The sequence below is a fragment of the Cyanistes caeruleus genome, chromosome 2 (genome assembly GCF_971803275.1).
Source record: "Cyanistes caeruleus chromosome 2, bCyaCae1.hap1.1, whole genome shotgun sequence".
NCBI lineage: Eukaryota > Metazoa > Chordata > Aves > Passeriformes > Paridae > Cyanistes > Cyanistes caeruleus.
Window position 1 is genome coordinate 101,559,542 of NC_141702.1, and position 19,576 is coordinate 101,579,117.

A 19,576-nucleotide genomic window follows, 5' to 3' on the forward strand; every position below is an offset into this window, starting at 1 on the left:
TACTAAACATTAAGTTATGACTAAAATAATTAGTTAACTCAAATGTGCTTTGTTAAATGAAAATATTTAATATTTATTTCCTTAAGATAGACATCATTTTTAACTACAATCTTTTAATACTAGCAAATTTTCAGACAAATGAAGCATAGCTTTAAAAAAAGAAAGTAAATTAAAAGTTTTTTTCCTCATGTTAAAAAAAAAATACTTAAGAGTTTTGATATGTGTTGGCTGCTATTTATATAAATGTCTGCATAAAAATTAAGACAGTTTAAATTTAGCATTGAAGTTTGATTTGAGAGTAAATTAACATCTTCTCTGTTGAACTTATTAGTAAAAACCCCCTTTTTTTCCCTTACAGAGTAGAAATACTAAAACAGATTAAAATCTAAGTAAAGATGCAACCTTATTAAACTGCTGTTTTAAAACAGTACATTTTGTCAACAGAAGAGTTTTTAGCAAAGCATTCCCTGATAAAAAGCACAATTTACTTCTAATTTAAGATACCTCCACAAGTCGTAGCAGCACTTCTCCTTTGTCAAACACAAATGCACCAAGAATTTCTGCTTCAAAATCACTAAGTTACAATCTTATGTCTAAACCACTTTGGGAACTCTCACTTGCTGACATTTATACTTATTTATCCTGAACCATGAAAACAGCTGTGGTAGAAAAAAATTACAGGCACAAATCCAAAAAATTTCAATGAATCTAAATGAGCATTATTTTGACAAACACTTGCTTCTGCCTCAATGACTGTATAAGCAAATATAAAAATAGTCCAGAAGACAGCCCACTCATTAAAATGGAACAGCAGCACATTTTGGAATATGCATCTTCTTTGCTTCTATTATTTTTGGTAGTTTTACAACATACTAAATATTTTTTCTTTATGGCTCCCATTTGATAAATCCACTCCAATAAAATATCCAAGTTATTTTACACAAACGCCTCTCATGTACCATCAAATTAGAAAAAAAATATTTTGATTTCTTTCAACACCTACTTTTAGAAACACAAACAAACACATTCCAATCCTTCACTTTTATCTTCAGAATTCAGGATATACTAACAGAAGCCATCTCCCTCCAGAATCCCTCCTTTAGAGAAGATGCCAAAGAGAAGCCATGTGGAATTTGTTACATCTTTTTCAAAACCTATTAGAGTAACAGAACAAGCAGCAGCAGAAAACTGTTTTCTACCAAAAGTTTTGCACACAGAAGTTTCAGTGGCAAAATTAACTAGCTGAATATATAATGTACTTTTAAACGTTTTTAACAATCGTTGTGTCATATTTTTAACAGGACCTGAAGTGACAGGACAAGGCCCAATGGTTTTAAACAGGGAATGGATTTATATTGTATATTTGGAAGAACAATTTTTTTTAATAACAAAGAAGATGAGGCACTAGAACAGGTTGCTCAGAGAAGCTGTGGATGCCCCATCTCTGGAAGTGTTCAAAGACAGGCTAGATGGGACTTTGAGCAGTCTGGTCTGGTGAAAAGCATCCCTGCTCATGGCAGGGGAGTTGGACTAGATTAGATTAACTTAAAGGTTGCTTCAAACACACACCATCCTATGATCTACCCTCTTCAAATTCCCCCACGGGCATTTTAAGCTTTTAAAATAAGCACCATGATGTTTTCTCTTAAAGCTCTGTCCACAGCTGTGAGGATTTTTAGAAGCACTCTCATTAACCTCTTCAAATGCTTTCCTTCCCTATTGTTGCCAGAAACCAAAAATCATCAGCCAGATATGTCTGTATATACTGGGGGGTTTATATCTACATACACGCAGTGCGCAGTTAACACAGCATGCAGTAACAAATACACGAAACAGGGCTTCAATTCCCTGTGGTTTCTACCCTGGCATGGATCTGTTCAGAACGCAGCTCCTGTGTCAGGCAGCTCAGCCTGCACTGTGCACTGCCTCACACGGCAGACACCTGGTCCGCAGCTTCAGACTGTAATTGCTTTAAGATGTGTTGTCTTTTAATTTAAGCTGCCAAGCTAAACCTTTAGTACACTTTCAGCACGTTCTGCATTCCTAGATAATCTTGCACGCACAATGTGTGATGTCTTTATGAGAGCGTCTTCAGACGACTACACTCCCAGCAAGAAACCTACAAACTTTTAAAGTTTGGGGCAAGCAGGGTCAGTGGTCAAAGAACTTCACCTCCACACTACGAGGTAAGGAGTGACACCTGCGAACAGCTGGGCACCTGAAACTTCTGGACGCCAGGAAAGTGTGACTTGGAAGGTGAAGATACGGTAGCTACGGCCAGACACCCACCCCGCACCACAGGAGCGCCCCCGAGCACTCGGCTGACACGGCCAGCGGGCAGGGGGGTGGCAGCGCGGCGCCCAGCGAGCGCAGGGCCCGCAGGGACAGCCCCGCACCGGGGGCCGGACTCACCGCTCTCCTTGCCGGCCGCGGCGCTGCCCTGGCGGCGGTGCGGGCTCAGGAAGTCGCGGGCTAATTCCAGGTCCTGGAAGTGGGCGAAGGGAACGAGGGCGCAGGACATACTCCCGGTGCCGGTGGTGCCGCCGCCACCCTACCCGGAAACGCTCGGGCACTTCCCTCAGGCCCGGAGCTGCCCCGCGCACGGCGCATGCGCCGCTCCCGGGCCAAGGAGGGGAGGGAGGGCGGGCCGGGGCCGGGGCCTGAAGGGGCGGCGCTGAGGAGAGAGCGCTGAATGCGCACCCTCCTGGGCAGCCCGAACACAATGTTTAATAGCGCTTTCTGTGAAGAAATTTCCTCCCAACGTCCAACGTAAGTCTCCCCTGGTGCAGCTTCAGGTTATTTGCTCTTGTCCTGTCGCTAGCTGCCTGGGGAAAGAGGCCATCGCCCACCTTCCCACAAGCTCCACTGAGGTAGCTGTAGAGAACTATAAGGTCACCCCTGAACCTCCATTTTTCCAGGCTAAATAACCCCAGCTCCCTCAGCTGGATTTCATCATCCAGGCCTAATGATGAACAGGCACGGCCCAAAACCCCCATGTTGTGTTGATGAAAGAAAACACCTTTTATGGTTAGTTGAGAACAGGGTTTCTTTCAGTCTTGATTTCTCTTGCAAATACAAAGCGTTTATTTAGATGTAATGTCAACGCATTTCTATTCCTCCTCTGGACACTGAGGAATCTGAGTGATAGCAGCAGTTATATTTGCTGTGGAGTGATATTGGTACAATACTGACAGCTGACCTGTGGCCTCCAAAACCTCCTCTTCGGGAAAACAGAAAGAAGAATGGGTGGGAAGAATACCAAAGGGTGTTTTCTGGACCCCGAGGAAGCACAAATTCCCCTGTGCATAAGACTTCATGAATTTTTTTAATGGATCTTACTTGACTAGCCTTTATATGTACACACAAACACACACACACATATATATATGTATATAAGAATTCTGTTTCTTGTTTTTTCACATGGCTCTTTTATGAGATAGATAGTGATGTGTGTCTTATGTAGCTAAAAGCAGAAAGAGAAAGTCCAAGTTATTCTGCAAGTTTGATTTGTGGTCTAGGTCTTCTACAGGGTCTTTAATACCTTCTAAGATTAAACAAGTTTCTACTAAGAGAAGTTTCATGCCAAAGAGGGCTCCAGTTGGATTGTCCTAAAAGGCACAGACTGTAGCAGTTTATAAACTCCAGAAAATCTTTTGTAAGATATGCAAAGAACCTGGCTTTAATTTACCTTTTGACAACTTTTTAATGTCTTCAGCTATTTTGTTGTATGATGTACTGGTTTAAAACCCAGCAGGAAAGTTAACCCCACTGAACTGCACCTCCTCCTCCACCCTCTTCCAGCAAGTGACAAAACACTTGGAGAGACCACAAGAAGGAATCACAATTTTACTGAAAAACTTTGAGACAATACCCACAAGAGGCTATTCAGCATGGAACAAACACACTTTCTGAAGGGACCCTGGCATTGTATCGTTTTGATAGCTTGAACATAATTGCTTTCGTATAGTGCACTACCCTGTACTATACACTACTAGTAGTTTTAACTTTTATGCTGGTTAAGATTTTTCATTTAATAAGATGTCATAAGGAATAATTAATTCTGTATAAATATAACTGAGGTGGCAGCAATGGTATTCTAAGGTGGCCATGGTGGCTTTATCTAGGTGCCAAGCAGCCACACAGTCCCAACCCCTTCCACGAGCCCAGCAAAAAGATGAGTTTTCTGCTTCCAGCACCCAGGATGTCCTGCTGAAACCACAGCCCTGCAATGAGGTAGGTGGTATTGAATTAGAGAGCGCTAGAAACTCCATCTGTCTTTTCCTTTGTACCTAGGACAAGTAGTATGGGCTCAGTGATTTTGCCCTTGGCGACTACAGAGATATTTTGTGTTTACATTTCAAATCTGTGGCTCCTCAGGCAATACACAGGTTAGACTTGAATTTAAACAAATGAATAATCTATTTCTTATTCACTACAAAGTTGTTCAATCCTGTTTTTCCTAACAGGTGTAGAATTACATGATATGGAGTAGTAAGAAGGATACTCTTTAAAAACAAGATCACAGTGTGGGAAAAGTTGAGACAAGAGGCTGGTAAATTTGGAGATGCACTAATTAAACTTGTAAAGTCTGTAAAGAAAATTATTTAATTACATTTTAGAATTGTAACATGCACAGTCACTAGTAATGTCAACTGAATTAATAAAGAGTATGCAAGAAATTTAATTAACAACATGGTTTGTCATTCTTTAGTGAAGCTTTCATCACATTATGAAAATTCTCCTCATTAGAGAAAAGTGAGCAGTATAAGACTGTCATATCCCTGCCTGGTTTGCTGTACATGAAGAAGTCAAGTTAATAACTACCAAGATACCAATGAAAGTATAAAATAAGGAAATCAATACTCAGCAAATAACCTGACATTTCAAGACAGTCTTGAGCACAGAAAAACTCATATTAACACTTTGGCTACAGAATAAACCTTTTTCTTTATTATAACTTCAATAGTTCCTAATTTTTAATGATTCATTATACATATATAGAAGGCTACAGAAAACAAAACCACTTTGAAAAACATCTGCCATAATTTTAAGGAAAGTACCTAAAGACATTCAGATAAACACTTAATAGCAAAAATTAACAACACATTTCCAGTAAGAAAAATTATTCGCATTGGCATACATCCTACTGAACAAAGGCCTTAATGCAGTTTACAAAAATACATAATTAGGCTACATATGGAATTCCACTTTATGAAATGCAGGTAATGATTTCTTTGGGGTCAATACGAGAAATGACAAGAGGGAAAGGCTTCAAAATGGGAGAGTAGGTTTAGATTAGATATTAGGAAGAAACTCTTGACTGTGGTTGCTGAGGCAACCAGCATAGGTTGCCCAAAGCAGCTGAGGGTGCCCCATCCCTCAAAGTGTGTGAGGACAAGTTTCAGAGCCAGGCTCTGAGCATTGGGGTCTCCTGCAAGCTCTCCATCTCTCTCAATGGCAAGAGGGTCAGAACAAGATGATCTCCAAGGTCCTTCCCACCACAAACCATTCTCTGGTTCTTTGAATCATATTCCTCCTGCAGTGGACCCCCATGCCTTAGACTCCCCCAGTGCCCAGAAGATGGATCCCACCACTCTGTGACATCAGCCCTGGCGCCGAGGGCACCAAGGACACTGTGGCTGCTGTGGGCATTGCGGCTGTGGCTGTGCTGCTGCACGGAGCCCTCAGTGCTTGCTGCTCACACGAGCCTCTGGCAGCCATGAACTGGCTCGGTCTCCTCGTCCTGATGACCGTGGCCGGGCTGGTGCACGGGACATGGGACAATTGTGGGTAAGTGGCCCCAGGCCCTGGCAGGGAGCCACAGCAACACTTGGGGCCTTCCCTGCAGGGGCCCCGCCTGTCCCCCATGGCCGGGCCACAGCTTCCCACCCACCATGGGACAGCCTCAGCTCCTTGCCAGCAGCCAGGTGCTGGCACGGACAGACACACACCCCATGGGCTTCCCTGGCCTGCTGTGCCTGCAAGCCCTTGTGGGGAGGGCAGAGGGCTGAGCTTCAGCCTGAGCCACAGCAGGCCATGGAGCAGCATGGAAATTACTTTCTGCTTGCAGATGGACTTGTGGACTCCGACCCATGGTGTCTGACTCCATACCTCATGACTATGGCATGACACGCATCGTGGGTGGCACAGGTGCCCTGCCAGGGGCCTGGCCATGGATGGTCAGCATCCAGCATCCCAGGATACCAGGCACAAAGCATTTCTGTGGAGGGTCTCTCATCACTGCAGACTGGGTCCTCACAGCAGCCCACTGCTTTGACAAGATTAAGTAAGGAAGAGCAGGGAATGGGGATATCCCCACAACACCAGCAGGTGCCCTGCCACCAGCACCACGTGCTGTTCCCTTCCCCTTTCCTCTCAGGCAGCCCAGGTGCCACACTGCTCAGGAGAAGCCCGGCCTTGTGCCAAGGCTTCCCAGCAGCTTCCAGCTTGACATTCCCCCAGCCTAACTTGTGCAAGGGCACTCACACCTGCCAGAGCCCTGCTCCCTCTCTGCCTTGCCATGCAGAGGTCTGGCAACTGCTGGGCTTCTGTGGCACATGGCTCTGCTCCCTCTCAGCCCTCTCTCCATCTGCCTTCCAGGAAAATTGGCATCCTGAATGTTGTGATTGGAGTCACCCAGTTGACTAAGCCAGGATCTGAGGCACAAGTGCGCCGGATTAAGAAGCTATTTCTTCATGAAAACTATAGGAGAAGTGATATAACTAATGACATTGCCTTGCTGGAATTGGATGAGCCTGTCCAGTGCAGCCCTTATATCCAGCTGGCCTGTGTAGCTGAACCTGCCCTAAGAGTCTCAGAACTGCAAAACTGCTGGATTGCTGGCTGGGGTTCAACCACAAAAGAAGGTGAGTTCCAAAGATGGACTCCTGCCCGTAGAGCAAGCTCAGCACAGTGGGGAGAGGGTTTGGGCTTCCCCACAGCAGAGACCAAAGCCAGGCTGTTGGATGAACACTTCTGCAGAGATGGGCCTGGCCTGCTCCCCCAAAGACGGGGAGCAGGGACACAGCACCCCAGTGCCTCTGCAGAGGGAAAGCCTAACCTGAGGGAAGGGGATCCCCTCCAGACAAGTGAGGGGGAGAACTGGCAAGGAGGTACTGAGGGCTCAGTCCTTTCTCTGATCTTAGGTCAAGACTCAAGTGATAGCCTGCAGGAGGCTAAGGTCCAGCTCATTGATATCCAACTCTGCAACAGCACTGGCTGGTACGCTGGGAAAATCCATACCCACAACTTGTGTGCTGGTTACCCAGAGGGCAACATCGACACCTGCCAGGTAGGAGCGCGCCACGAGCCACTCAGCCCCCAGCAGCACCAACAGCACCACCCCAACACAGCCCAGGACCTGCTTTGCCCGGACACTCAGTCACTCTCCCAGCCCCGGCTACCCCCGACTGCTGTGGGGGCTTCCCACACACTCCCCATCCACACCTGCCTGCACAGGGCCCCCCTTGTGCCTGAAAGCCCAGCAAGCCCAGCTAGTGCTCCTGGCAGCCCAGAGGTGCAGGTGCCAAATGTCCATCCTCTGCACATGCAGGAGCCCTGTGCAGAGAGGACAGAGAGAGCCCTGCCCAACAGGACCCCAAGCCATTCACAGCCAAGCCTCTGCAGGCTCCAGCCCCTGAGCAGAGCCTTCCTCTGCCTGGAATACAGCTCTGGCAGGGGCTGTGAGAGAGGAGGAGACAGCCCCAATGCTGGCAGGGGCCACCAACACCACCTTAATCCTCTCTGCTCTGCTGCAGGGTGACAGTGGTGGTCCTCTCATGTGCCAGGACAACAACGCTGACTCCTGGTGGGTTGTTGGAGTGACCAGTTGGGGAAAAGGCTGTGCCAGAGCAAAGCTGCCTGGAGTCTACACATCCACTCAGTACTTCTATGACTGGATTCTGGCCCAGATGGGGCTGAGCCCATTTAGAAGTGCTTTCTGAATAGCAGGGTGAGTAGGATCCAGGGCACACTGCAGTGCCCAGCAACTGTTTCCTGCTGTGGCAATGCCTGCTGATCTAAAGGCAGTCTCAGTGTCAAAAAACTGCAATGTCATAACCATGCTCCTCTCCTCTGTGCAGGCAGACAGTGGAGGTGATTTAGATGTTGGAGTAAAGTTTCCTATGGTCACAGGGAACCATCTTTTCAGTGCAGTTCCATCTCCTGGGCAAAACAAGATCTGACAGAATTGGCACCTGCAGAATGAGCTGGAGGGCAGACCTGCCAAGCACAAAGGCTCCAAAGTGGCTCCAAAGGGCTGGAAAGTGCCTGGTCTGAGAGGAGAGTGCTCTGAGCCACCTTGGACTAGAGGAACCCGGTACATCAAGCCAAGAAGGGGATAGGAAAAAAAGCAGACACCTTGGGGACAGTGCTCAAAGCCCTTGGGCTAAGTGTGAGCCTGGGCTAAGGGAACAGATCTGGAAAAGTCCCAAGCATGACACGGGAAACTCCTGGCTCCTGACTGGAGTGCCAGTGCCCCAAGGCAGAGCCAGATTTCACTGGTACTAAGCGGGGATTGATGTACCAGGAGGTCACACTTCCCAGATACCCAAAGGAAGAGCTGGGGTCATTCTGGGGAGAGGAACCTGGCAGGAACAGTAGGAAAGCACACCAGGAATGCTATGAGAAGCAAAGGTGAGTGAGCCAACACCAACTGCAACACCAAGGCTGTGTAAAAATGCTCCAGCAGTAGTAGTGCCCTAAGGTCCCATCTGTGCAGCTGTAGTGCTGTGGAAAGCCTTCTGTGACCTGCATTCAGGAGGCACAGGTGACTACAAGTACCTGATGGGTGCCCTCTGATTCCCTACCCATGCCACACTGGTTTCTGTACCCATTCAACCTCAGGATTCCCCCAGCATACTTGCTGATGTCATGTTCAATAAAGAGCCACCGGCTCCTGCTGCTACACTCAGTGTCCATTTCAAACCCCTGGTGGAACAGCTCCCTGTGCCCTCTGTTATGCAAAGTGTAGGGATTTCACTGCCTCTTGTCCTGGGCTCCTGTCAGCCAGAGCTCAATCTGCAGCTGGCACTGCAGCTGCACAGCCAGCTCCCTGCCCCAAATGGATTCCTCAGCAGCTGCCTTCCCTGGGGACTACACAATCTCATCCTGCAGAAAGAGGGGCTTAAAGACAGCAGCAGCGAGCCTTCTTACAAGGGCAGGTCCTGACAGGACAAGGGGCAATGACTTTACAATGACAGAGGGTAGTTTTAGATGGGATATTGGGAAGGAATTCTTGATTGTGAGAGTACTGAGGCAAAGGAAAAAGTTACCCAGAGCAGCTGTGAATGCTCCATTCCTTGAAATGTTCAAGGACAGCTTCTGAGCCAGGCTCTGGACAACTGGGTCTAGTGCAAGCTATCCCTCCATGCCCATGGCAAGGGGATCAGAGCTAGATGATCTCCAAAGCTCCCTTCTACCCCAAACCATTCCATAGCTCCTCAAATAGTTTCTGCCCCTCCCCCAATGGGCCCCCAATGCCCCAGACACGCCTCCAGCACTCAGAACATGGAACCCACCGCTCTGTGACATCAGCCCCGGCACCGAGGGCACCAAGGACACCGTGGCTGCTGTGGGCATTGCGGCTGTGGCTGTGCTGCTGCACGGAGCCCTCAGTGCTTGCTGCTCACACGAGCCTCTGGCAGCCATGAACTGGCTCGGTCTCCTCGTCCTGCTGACTGTGGCCAGGCTGGTGCATGGGACATGGGACAATTGTGGGTAAGTGGCCCCAGGCCCTGGCAGGGAGCCACGGCAACACTTGGGGCCTTCCCTGCAGGGGCCCCGCCTGTCCCCCATGGCCGGGCCACAGCTTCCCACCCACCATGGGACAGCCTCAGCTCCTTGCCAGCAGCCAGGTGCTGGCACGGACAGACACACACCCCATGGGCTTCCCTGGCCTGCTGTGCCTGCAAGCCCTTGTGGGGAGGGCAGAGGGCTGAGCTTCAGCCTGAGCCACAGCAGGCCATGGAGCAGCATGGAAATTACTTTCTGCTTGCAGAGGGATTTGTGGGCTCCGACCCATGGTTTATGAGTATGAGTACATGGCTCATGATGAAAACGCGACACGCGTTGTGGGTGGTGCAGATGCCACGCCAGGGGCCTGGCCCTGGATTGTCAGCCTAAAGCATCCTGCAATACCAGGCACAAGACATCTGTGTGGAGGGTTTCTCATCACTGCAGACTGGGTCCTCACAGCAGCCCACTGCTTTGACCCAATCAGGTAAGAGGAGCAGGTAATGGTCCCTACTATATCAGCAGGTGCCCTGCCAGCAGTACTATGTGCTACTCCCCTCCCCTTTCCTCTCAGGCAGCCCAGGTGCCACACTGCTCAGGAGAAGCCTGGCCTTGTGCCAAGGCTTCCCAGCAGCTTTCAGCTTGACATTCCCCCAGCCTAACTTGTGCAAGGGCACTCATACCTGCCAGAGCCCTGCTCCCTCTCTGCCTTGCCATGCAGAGGTCTGGCAACTGCTGGGCTTCTGTGGCACATGGCTCTGCTTCCTCTCAGCCCTCTCTCCATCTACCTTCCAGGAAAATTGGCATGGTGTATGTGGTGATTGGGGCCACCCAATTGACTAAGCCAGGACCTGGAGCACAGCTGCGTCGGATTAAGAAGTTAGTGCGTCATGAAAACTATAGGAGAAGTGACAAAAGTAATGACATAGCCTTGCTGGAACTGAACAAGCCTGTCGAGTGCAACCCCTACATCCAGCTGGCCTGTGTGGCTGACCCCACCCTAAGATTGTCGGAGCTGCAGAACTGTTGGGTTGCTGGCTGGGGTGCCACCACTGCAAGATGTGAGTTCCCAAGAGATACTCTGGAGCCAGATCAGCACAGTGGGGAGAGGGTTTGGGCTTCCCCACAGCAGAGGCCAAATCCAAGCTGTTGGATGAACACCTCTGCAGAGATGGGCCTGGCCTGCTCCCCAAAGACAGGGAGCAGGGACACAGCACCCCAGTGCCTCTGCAGAGGGAAAGCCAAACCTGAGGGAAGGGGATCCCCTCCAAACAGCTACTGAGGGCTCATTCCTTTCTCTGCTCACAGCTCAAGACTCAAGTGATCGCCTCCAGGAAGCCAAGGTCCAGCTCATCGATGTCCAGCTCTGCAACAGCACTGGCTGGTACGCTGGGAAAATCCATACCCACAACTTGTGTGCTGGTTACCCAGAGGGCAACATCGACACCTGCCAGGTAGGAGTGCGCCACGAGCCACTCAGCCCCCAGCAGCACCAACAGCACCACCCCAACACAGCCCAGGACCTGCTTTGCCCGGACACTCAGTCACTCTCCCAGCCCTGGCTACCCCCGACTGCTGTGGGGGCTTCCCACACACTCCCCATCCACACCTGCCTGCACAGGGCCCCCCTTGTGCCTGAAAGCCCAGCAAGCCCAGCTAGTGCTCCTGGCAGCCCAGAGGTGCAGGTGCCAAATGTCCATCCTCTGCACATGCAGGAGCCCTGTGCAGAGAGGACAGAGAGAGCCCTGCCCAACAGGACCCCAAGCCATTCACAGCCAAGCCTCTGCAGGCTCCAGCCCCTGAGCAGAGCCTTCCTCTGCCTGGAATACAGCTCTGGCAGGGGCTGTGAGAGAGGAGGAGACAGCCCCAATGCTGGCAGGGGCCACCAACACCACCTTAATCCTCTCTGCTCTGCTGCAGGGTGACAGTGGTGGTCCTCTCATGTGTCAAGAGAAAAACAGTGACTACTTCTGGATTGTTGGAGTGACCAGCTGGGGAAAAGGCTGTGCCAGAGCAAAGCTGCCTGGAGTCTACACATCCACTCAGTACTTCTATGACTGGATTCTGGCCCAGATGGGGCTGAGCCCATTTAGAAGTGCTTTCTGAATAGCAGGGTGAGTAGGATCCAGGGCACACTGCAGTGCCCAGCAACCATTTCCTGCTGTGGCAATGCCTGCTGATCCAAAGGCAGCCTCAGGGTCAAAAGCCTGCTCTGTCCTGCCCATGCTCCTCTCCTTTGTGCTCATAATCACTGGAGTTTATTTAGTTGTTGAAGTAAAGTTGCCTATCATCACTGGGAACCATCTTTTTGATTGAATTCTGACTCCTGGGCAAGTTAAGAAGTGCCAAGTTCGTCATCTGTAGAATGGGCCTGAGGGCACAAAGGCACAGAGTGGATCCAAAGAGCTCCAAAGTGCCTGGTCAGAGAGAATAGTGCTCTGAACCACCAAGGGTTGGAGGAATCTGGTCTGTTGCTGTTGGACAAGAATTAAGCCACATGGACGCAGGTCAAGATACAATGAAGGAAAAGAGAAATCTTTATTTCTTCTCTCACAATTTATAGGTTTCTGACCACAGCCAGGGATTGGGTAGTCAGGATAGCACCTTTCCAACTGCACTGGCTGTGAGAGATGTCCATCGAGAGACGTGTAACAGAAGAATGTACACATATCTATGTTTATAGTTACTGTCCTGGGAAAGTTCTTTAGAAACTATGTCAACAAGGTCCAAAGCTGAGTTTTCAGGGCAACATCTCACCCTTTTTGGTTTCAACAGAAAGAAAAAATAAGAAAAATGAACAAAGAAACTAGCAACATTCTAAACAATCAAAAGGAAAATAATAAGAAAATAAACAATGCTCCATACAGTCAGAAGGCTGTAATTTCAGGGTGCTATCTCACCCTGTTGTTATTACAAAAAAAACCCCAAAAAACCCACAAAAATAAAGTGAAACAAATGTCTAGCATCAACACCCACTCGTGGATGGGCCATTGGGATGAGCACTCATGTCATCTGCATCTGAGTCCTCACCCGATGGCCCACCCATCCGATGACTTCCAATTTGGTCACGGCCTGCAGCTCACTCGCCGGCCGGATGCTGCCTCTGCGGTTGCAGGTCAGGACAAACACACTTCACAGGTACCCAGCATACCCCAGTATCTGTGGATACACAAGCATACCCGCGCCCCCAAGCCATGAGGTCATAAGGACCCTCCCACTGTTTTGTGACTAGAATCCAACCTTCGCCGGAGGCTGAGGTATCTCATCCAAAGCCCGCAAGGAAAGGTGGTGGTTCAACATGACCGGGTTACTGGAGTTCTGCAGCACCGTGAGGTGATTGAGGGAATATAAAGCTTTTCCCAACCAACTGTGCATTCCCCATTTCTGGTTCTGCAGAACTCACTTTAGCGTATCATGAGTGCGTTCCACAATAGCCTGACCTGTCAGAGAATGAGGGATACGAAACTTGTGTGACACACCCCACAACTGCAGGAACTGCCGCACCTTCTGAGAGGCGTAAACAGGACCATTATCAGTCTTCACAGCAGAAGGCATGCCCAAGACAGCAAAGGCCTGCTTCCAGTGGGCAATGACATCGCAGGTCTTCTCTCCCCTGTGAGCAGAAGCCCACATGGCAGAGGAGTAAGTGTCCACACTGACGTGCACATACCAGAGCCGGCCAAACTCGGCAACTTGAGTGACATCCGTCTGCCAAAGCTCTAAGGCCCAAAGGCCCCTGGGGTTTACCCCTGCCGGCAAAGACGCAGCAAGCACATGACAATCGTCACAAGACTCAACGATGTCAAGGGCCTCAGCTGACGTCAGCTGAAACTATTTCTGCTAAGTATGTGCATTCTGATGGAAGAATCCATGTGACACCTTGGCCTGGCCAAGCGTATCAGGCTGAGGTGCAAACCATGCTGGGTTAGTCAACTTGTCAGCCCTCACGTTACCTTCTGCAATAAACCCCAGTAAACTGGTATGACTCCTCACATGCAGAACGTAATACGGATGTACCCGGGCCTGAATGGCACTCCACAGGGCCTTCAGTAAACAGAACAAGGCAGGATTCCTGACCTCCCTCAAGACTGCATGACCCAACTGTTGGCCTATACCGGCCATGTAGGCGGAATCCGTGACCAAATTGAAAGGTTCCTGTGAAAATTTCTGAAATGCCATGACAGCAGCCCATAATTCCACCAACTGGGCTGACCCAGTCTCACGACTCTCCAAAACTTGCCACTCAGATCCATCCTTCCAGGTAGCAATGGCCTTTCCAGTCCTCCCCGAACCGTCAGTAAAGACAGTAGGTCCTTGCACAGGCTCCTGACTATGTTTGGGCCACAAAGAAAGTTCAGTGAAGTTCGCCACTTGCAAAAATTTATGACTGGGCAGATGGTAGGTGACCTGCCCAGAAAAATTCTCCAGAGCACTTTGCATAGAAATACTTTTTGCAAAGCTCCAGTCAAAATCCTCCCATGGTACCGGGAGCACAATCTGCGGGATCTGCATCCATCAATTGCAAACACCGTTGTCGGCATTTGATTATCAAATGAGCTATCAGCTCAAACATTGCAGTCGCCGTCTTCTGCGGCTGATGGGGCAGGAAAACCCATTCCGGGACATGCAAGGGATCAGACCACTGGCCTGATTACAGATCACAGTGATTCCACTGGCCAATGATACCTGCAGGATACACATCTGGAGTAACAATGAAAAGAGCGACATCAATGGAAGGGTCAATGTGATAAACCTGATGAGCAGAAACTGCTCACTGAACCTCCTCCAGGCACCTGCTGTGCCTCTGGGGTCAGTGTCTGAGGTGACTTTAAATCAGAGTCCCCCTTTAACAGACCAGACAAGGGGGACAGTTATGCCATGGTCAGTCCCAAATAGGGACGCAACCAAGTAACAACACCCACCAATTTCTGGACATCATTCAGCGTCTTCATGAATGCACAAAAGCACCTCCTGATGTTGGACTGTTCGTTCCAAAATTTTCACCCCCAAATACTTCCAAGGAGACTGTTGCTGAACCTTTTCTGGAGCCACTTGCAGCCCATGAGAATGCAAAGCAGTGATCAGCTGAGGCTGTATCCGCAGCAGTTCATCCTGGGTGGGTGCAGCCACCAAGGTGCCATCCATATAATGATAAATATGAGCATTCCAACCTCCATCGCCCCCATGCTTTCCATCACAGCGTTAACTTTCCAGAGGTCTTGTAACAAGCTCCATTTCCCAGACTTCTTCTTGATGCAGAAAACAGGAGTGTTCCAGGGACTGGTCGAAGGCTTCAGATGACCCTGGTCCAACTGTTCCTGCACCAATTCATGGAGGGAGATTAATTTATCATCAGAGAGGGTCCACTGATTCTCCCAAACGGGTTTCTCCACTAACCAACGTATGGGAGGTGTAGGACAGTCTGCACCTTCCAACACAGTGGCCCCATCAAAAATCCATCCCCATATGCACTCCCTATGTAGCCAGAACGTCCCTCTCCCAGAGTGTTAACCGGGAATCCTTCGTGACATACGGCCAAACCATGGCCGTGTCTCCCTCGGGGTTCATGATGAACACGGGCCTTCGGCTCACATAGCATCGTGCTGCTCCTGCCAACCCCACGACAGACATCTGCACCAGGTCCAAGGGCCACTCTGGGGGCCAGTCGGCAAGTCTGACAATTGTGATGTCCAATTGTGATGTCCACCAGTGTCAAGAAGCCCACGAAGACTGACCTCTGATGGTGTCCCACCAAGGATGGACAGGGTGCAGAGCCGTTCAGGACAATCCTTGGCTGCCAGAACAGCAGTCCAGTGAACCTGAGGCGGCCCAGTGGATCCGAAGCCGCTATCTCCCTGCAGCCAATCTTCCGCTCTGCAAACACAAGACTTAAAAGGCACAAGCTGAGCAAGTCTGGCTCCCGCAGGGATAGTAACAGGAGGGGTGAGTGTGGAAACCATGGCGTAAATCCGCCCCGTGAAGTCCAAATCAATGATTCCTAGGTGCACAATGATGCCCTGAGCGGTGGCACTAGATCTCCCCATGAAAAGAGCATTCATGCCCTCACCCACTGGGCCCAAGGCATCCAAAGGAACTCTGTACATTCTACAAGAGTCCAAGACTGTGTCTGCTGTGCAGACATCAAGGTCTGCAGAGCCGGAGGTGCTGGCTACGAGCTGGCCGAGCAGACCTCCATTGGCTCCGGGGTGTGAAGGGAGGCTTGTGTCTGAGCATGTCTCCCCATCGTGCTTGGCTTCCCATTTCCCGAGCCCAACAGAGGCTGACCATTGACATGGACCGTTGCCCTGCACACATTCATCCCATGGTTATCCCTACCACATTGGACACAGTAATACAGAGGAGCTGAGACCCCTTTCGCCTTCTTTTTCTGCTTCTTGCTGGCCTAAGCAGTCCTCTGTTGCTGCTGCCCACCCTGCGGCTTCACCCAAGGTGGCCGCAGCACAGCAGCCACGCTAGGGGTTCCTTCAGCATTGACACTGGCCTCTACACAAGCCCGCGCCATCTGTGGCAGCGAGGGATCACCAGGGATCGCACTAATGATCCTCCAACACGTGGCATTACAATTGGTCTTTGTGAGAGTCTTGAGCATAAGCTGCCTTGCCATACTATCCTGTGCTTGCTGCTCCACAGAAGCAGTCAGCCAATTCGCAAAGCGCAGAAAAGACTCATCATCATGCTGGACAATAGTCACAAAAGTCATTGCATTGCTCAGGTACAAGAGGGTCAAGGCCAACCTGCCTATTAAAGTCAGCAAAGCCATCCTTACCCAGCAGAACATCAGAGCTGATCACCCGCATGAGATCCCGCTGACCCAAGGCAGTATTCTGCTGCACCCCTTGACAAGCTATCTCAGCCCATACCCCTTCAAAAATGCCATACTCCACCAGCTGAAAAATAACACAGGCTATATTCCTGGTGTCATAAGGTACAAGGACACCACCCACAAGACCCCGAAGAGCCTGCATAACCTCATTCGACCCAAGCCCATATGTTTCAGCTGTCTCCTGGAGATCCATCAAGGCCTTCCAGGATACAAGCTGGTAAGTCCTCTGAGCCGCATCCTGAAGCATAGGGAATGCCTGATACCCATCCGGAGGAGCGGCCTCACTTGCTGCATCCTGTCTCAGAGAGTTCCCCAAGATAGGACCAGGCACATGGCAGGAAGACCTTACAACAGCATCCGGCGCCACAGCCGCTGTAACACCAGTGGAACCCGAGGAGCCATCCTCACCGTCCAGGGTGCCGTCATCAACCTCATCAACCTTAGCCCTCACAGCTAAGCCCCAAAAGTGCTTCTAATCCTGCAGCCGCACAGTTATCTGTCAGGGAGGCAAGGTCCACAGGCTATCCGGGGACCCTTTCCCCATGGAGGACACTGGCTTCGTCCCCGTGGCATCACCACCCGAACCAATGGTAAACAGGTAAACAGTGCAGGACCTTGATCTACCGTGGCTGCAGGAGGCGACAGGGGGGCCCGTCTCCAGCTGCAGGCTCGGGCGATGCCCGGGAACCCAAGGCGGGGCGAGGTGAAGCTAGTGCAGTGCAGTCCGCCTCCAGGACAGGGGGGGACCATGGCGCCAGTCAAGGCACAGCCCGCAGGGCCGTGGTACCGTCCCGCTGCACTGCCAGGGGCGTCCTGGGCTCGCAGGAGGGTAAAACCGCACCATAGAGCTGGCGGTTGGCCCAGCGTCAGCACCACTCGCAGCACCCTTCCCCACGCCCCACAAATCCAGAGCAGGGTGGGACAGCGCTCAGAATCGTCCCTAACAGCATCTCTTTGGGAGTGCAAAAGCCAGGAATGGGCATCGGCCGGCCCTCCTTTGGAACAGTGTGTGCATCCTCCACCGCAGGGTACAGCACAGCCCAGCCACAGCAGGGACATGGGACTGTCTGTGACATCGCACCCAGGGGCGGCGCCGCCTCCTGTTCAGGCGGCCCCCCATCAGTCTGTGCTGGGAAGACACACAAATGAGGCAGCCCCACCCCAGGTTTATGCTGCCGGGGTGCCAGATATGGCAGAGTTACATCCCCCCGGTTCTGCAGTGCCTCTGACAGCCCGCTGGCTGGGACCCAACCCCGCCCCAGACCTCTGCCGCCGGGGCGCCAGGTGAGGCGGGGCCACATCCACCGGCTCCACATCACCAGGGGGGAGGGAGAGCTCCGCCTCACTCCCACAACTGGCATCAGAGTCATCTCTCTCATCCAGGTCAGAGAGAGCAGCCACAGAACCAGCAGGAGAGGACGTGCAACTACTCAGAACGCAGTCGCAACGCCGCCAGATCTGCAGCAGCCAGGCCAGGCGGGGGTCATAATCTACTACCATAGCCTCGATCAGGGAATTGCCTAATGCATCCCAAGGCGGCTTTGAAAAAACCGCCTCAACCACAGGGAAAAACCCTTCAATTCTCCCATACTCATACAATTGCTGAAAGTCAGCATCCGAAACATCAACCCCTTTCTGATCAAACACCGCACGCCATATTCCCATAACCAGGCCCTCCGTAGGAGAGAACCCAAAAGCAGCCATAGCTACAGGCTAGACAGTACCCTGTGACCATCACCTGCAACACACGTCGGGGACATCAGATGTTGCTGTTGGACACAAAGTAAGCTACACGGACGCAGCTCAAGATATGATGAAGGAGAGAACTTTATTTCTTCTCTCACAATTTATAGGTTTCTGATCATGGCCAGGGATTGGGTAGTCAGGATAGCACCTTTCCAACTGCACTGGCCGTGAGAGATGTCCATTGAGAGACGTGTAACAGAAGAATGTACACATATCTATGTTTATAGTTACTGTCCTGGGAAAGTTCTTTAGAAACTATGTCAACAAGGTCCAAAGCTGAGTTTTCAGGGTGACACTGGTCCATCAAATCTAGGGTGGATAAGAAACTTCTTTTCTGGACTCACTAATTAACAAATCTTCTACATACTGTACAATTTCTCCCCCTTATTTTATTCCCTTTCAATCAAACTTTGATACTGGGAGCCAGGGAGGAAATAGTAGAGGATCCTGTAATGACTTGGGGAAGACATGAGACAAGTACTTTCTCTTGGGTTCCAGGCCAGTGGAGTCCTGTCTCATGGCAGGTGGCACTCTTCACATTGTGTTAATCAATATGGGCTGTGTTTGAGAACAACCACCCCACATCTGTACTGGTCCCTGCCACCCTGCCATAAACTTCTTCAAATATTTCCTGAGGTAAATTTCAGAGGCTACTTGCTCACTGGAGTGCAAGAGTGACACTCAAGGCTGGGGAAGGCTATGGGAACTGACAGTGGTCAAATAAGAGATTTTTAGGTTTCGGGCATTAGCTTGAGCCTGTGTGAAACTAAGTCACACAACTTTCTCACTCTGGCCTGAGAAATCATACGGAGGAATCCAAACAGTCCTTGCAGAGGGAAAACAATCTTTGCAGGTGTTGTTTATTGCCTTGTTTTTTACTTGCAAGAAATAGTCAAGGGGTGTTCCTAACTGTCCAATGATGGTGATGTGTTGGTTTCATGACCAACGAGAGTTTTACCTTTCTGGACTGTCTCGGAACTGTCTAGAAAAGATCTGGAAGAATAAAACTTGCTCTCTTTTGCAACCAAAGCGAGAGAGTCTGTCATCACTTTGCCGGTCCTAATACAGTGTAACAGAAGGCCATTACCCTGCCCAGTGATCAGACCAGCTTCAAGTCACCCAACTGCCCTGCCACAACCTTATTGTGCTGTCTTGGCAAAATTCTGCTGCCAATAAGAATTTCTGTCAGTGTTGCACAACCTCAGCCATGGGCGCCCTCTGAACTACGACAGGGATATTTCCCATCACATCAAA

The 19,576-nt window shown here is 50.3% G+C and overlaps 3 protein-coding genes and 2 long non-coding RNA genes across 25 annotated transcripts in view; 3 read left to right on the top strand and 2 right to left on the bottom strand.

The window, feature by feature from the left end:
- RAB3GAP2 (RAB3 GTPase activating non-catalytic protein subunit 2) overlaps positions 1-2,899 on the bottom strand; it is a 42,644-nt gene extending 39,745 nt beyond the window's left edge. For 10 of the 20 annotated variants that reach the window (XM_086878760.1, XM_086878755.1, XM_086878757.1 and 7 more), the window contains exon 1: positions 2,413-2,654. Coding sequence is in view for 8 of the 20 variants with exons in the window: in XM_086878755.1 (XP_086734881.1) it covers positions 2,413-2,521 (109 nt within the window). In the remaining 12 variants the exon portion in view is untranslated. Of the gene's footprint in view, positions 1-2,412 lie in introns of all 20 variants that reach the window. The other 10 variants (XM_086878763.1, XM_086878772.1, XM_086878769.1 and 7 more) reach the window with 9 other exon arrangements.
- LOC147655048 (acrosin-like) lies at positions 2,672-8,907 on the top strand. 2 transcript variants are annotated; one of them, XM_086878779.1, is made up of 8 exons: positions 2,672-2,769; positions 4,125-4,233; positions 5,543-5,790; positions 6,071-6,286; positions 6,601-6,866; positions 7,146-7,291; positions 7,758-7,951; positions 8,082-8,907. In XM_086878779.1, the coding sequence occupies exons 3-7, from the start codon at positions 5,720-5,722 to the stop codon at positions 7,941-7,943; spliced, it is 885 nt and encodes a 294-aa protein (XP_086734905.1). In that variant the 5' UTR covers positions 2,672-2,769; positions 4,125-4,233; positions 5,543-5,719; the 3' UTR covers positions 7,944-7,951; positions 8,082-8,907. The 2 variants fall into 2 exon arrangements, with proteins under 2 accessions (XP_086734905.1, XP_086734904.1); XM_086878778.1 differs by lacking the exons at positions 2,672-2,769; positions 4,125-4,233 and having other exon boundaries at positions 5,636-5,790; positions 8,086-8,907.
- Positions 8,908-9,488: 581 nt separating this feature from the next.
- On the top strand, positions 9,489-12,032 carry LOC111926222 (acrosin-like). Its single transcript, XM_086878780.1, has 5 exons — positions 9,489-9,717; positions 9,998-10,219; positions 10,528-10,793; positions 11,041-11,186; positions 11,653-12,032. The coding sequence occupies exons 1-5, from the start codon at positions 9,647-9,649 to the stop codon at positions 11,836-11,838; spliced, it is 891 nt and encodes a 296-aa protein (XP_086734906.1). The 5' UTR covers positions 9,489-9,646; the 3' UTR covers positions 11,839-12,032.
- Positions 12,033-12,246: 214 nt separating this feature from the next.
- On the bottom strand, positions 12,247-17,640 carry LOC111926223 (uncharacterized). Its single transcript, XR_015283744.1, has 3 exons — positions 15,468-17,640; positions 14,655-15,050; positions 12,247-13,345 (listed from the first exon to the last, which is right to left on the bottom strand). It is a non-coding gene; the product is annotated as an uncharacterized LOC111926223 (long non-coding RNA).
- A 13-nt stretch (positions 17,641-17,653) lies between these two features.
- LOC147655049 (uncharacterized) lies at positions 17,654-19,351 on the top strand. Its single transcript, XR_015283746.1, has 2 exons — positions 17,654-17,860; positions 17,960-19,351. It is a non-coding gene; the product is annotated as an uncharacterized LOC147655049 (long non-coding RNA).
- Positions 19,352-19,576: the final 225 nt, after the last annotated feature.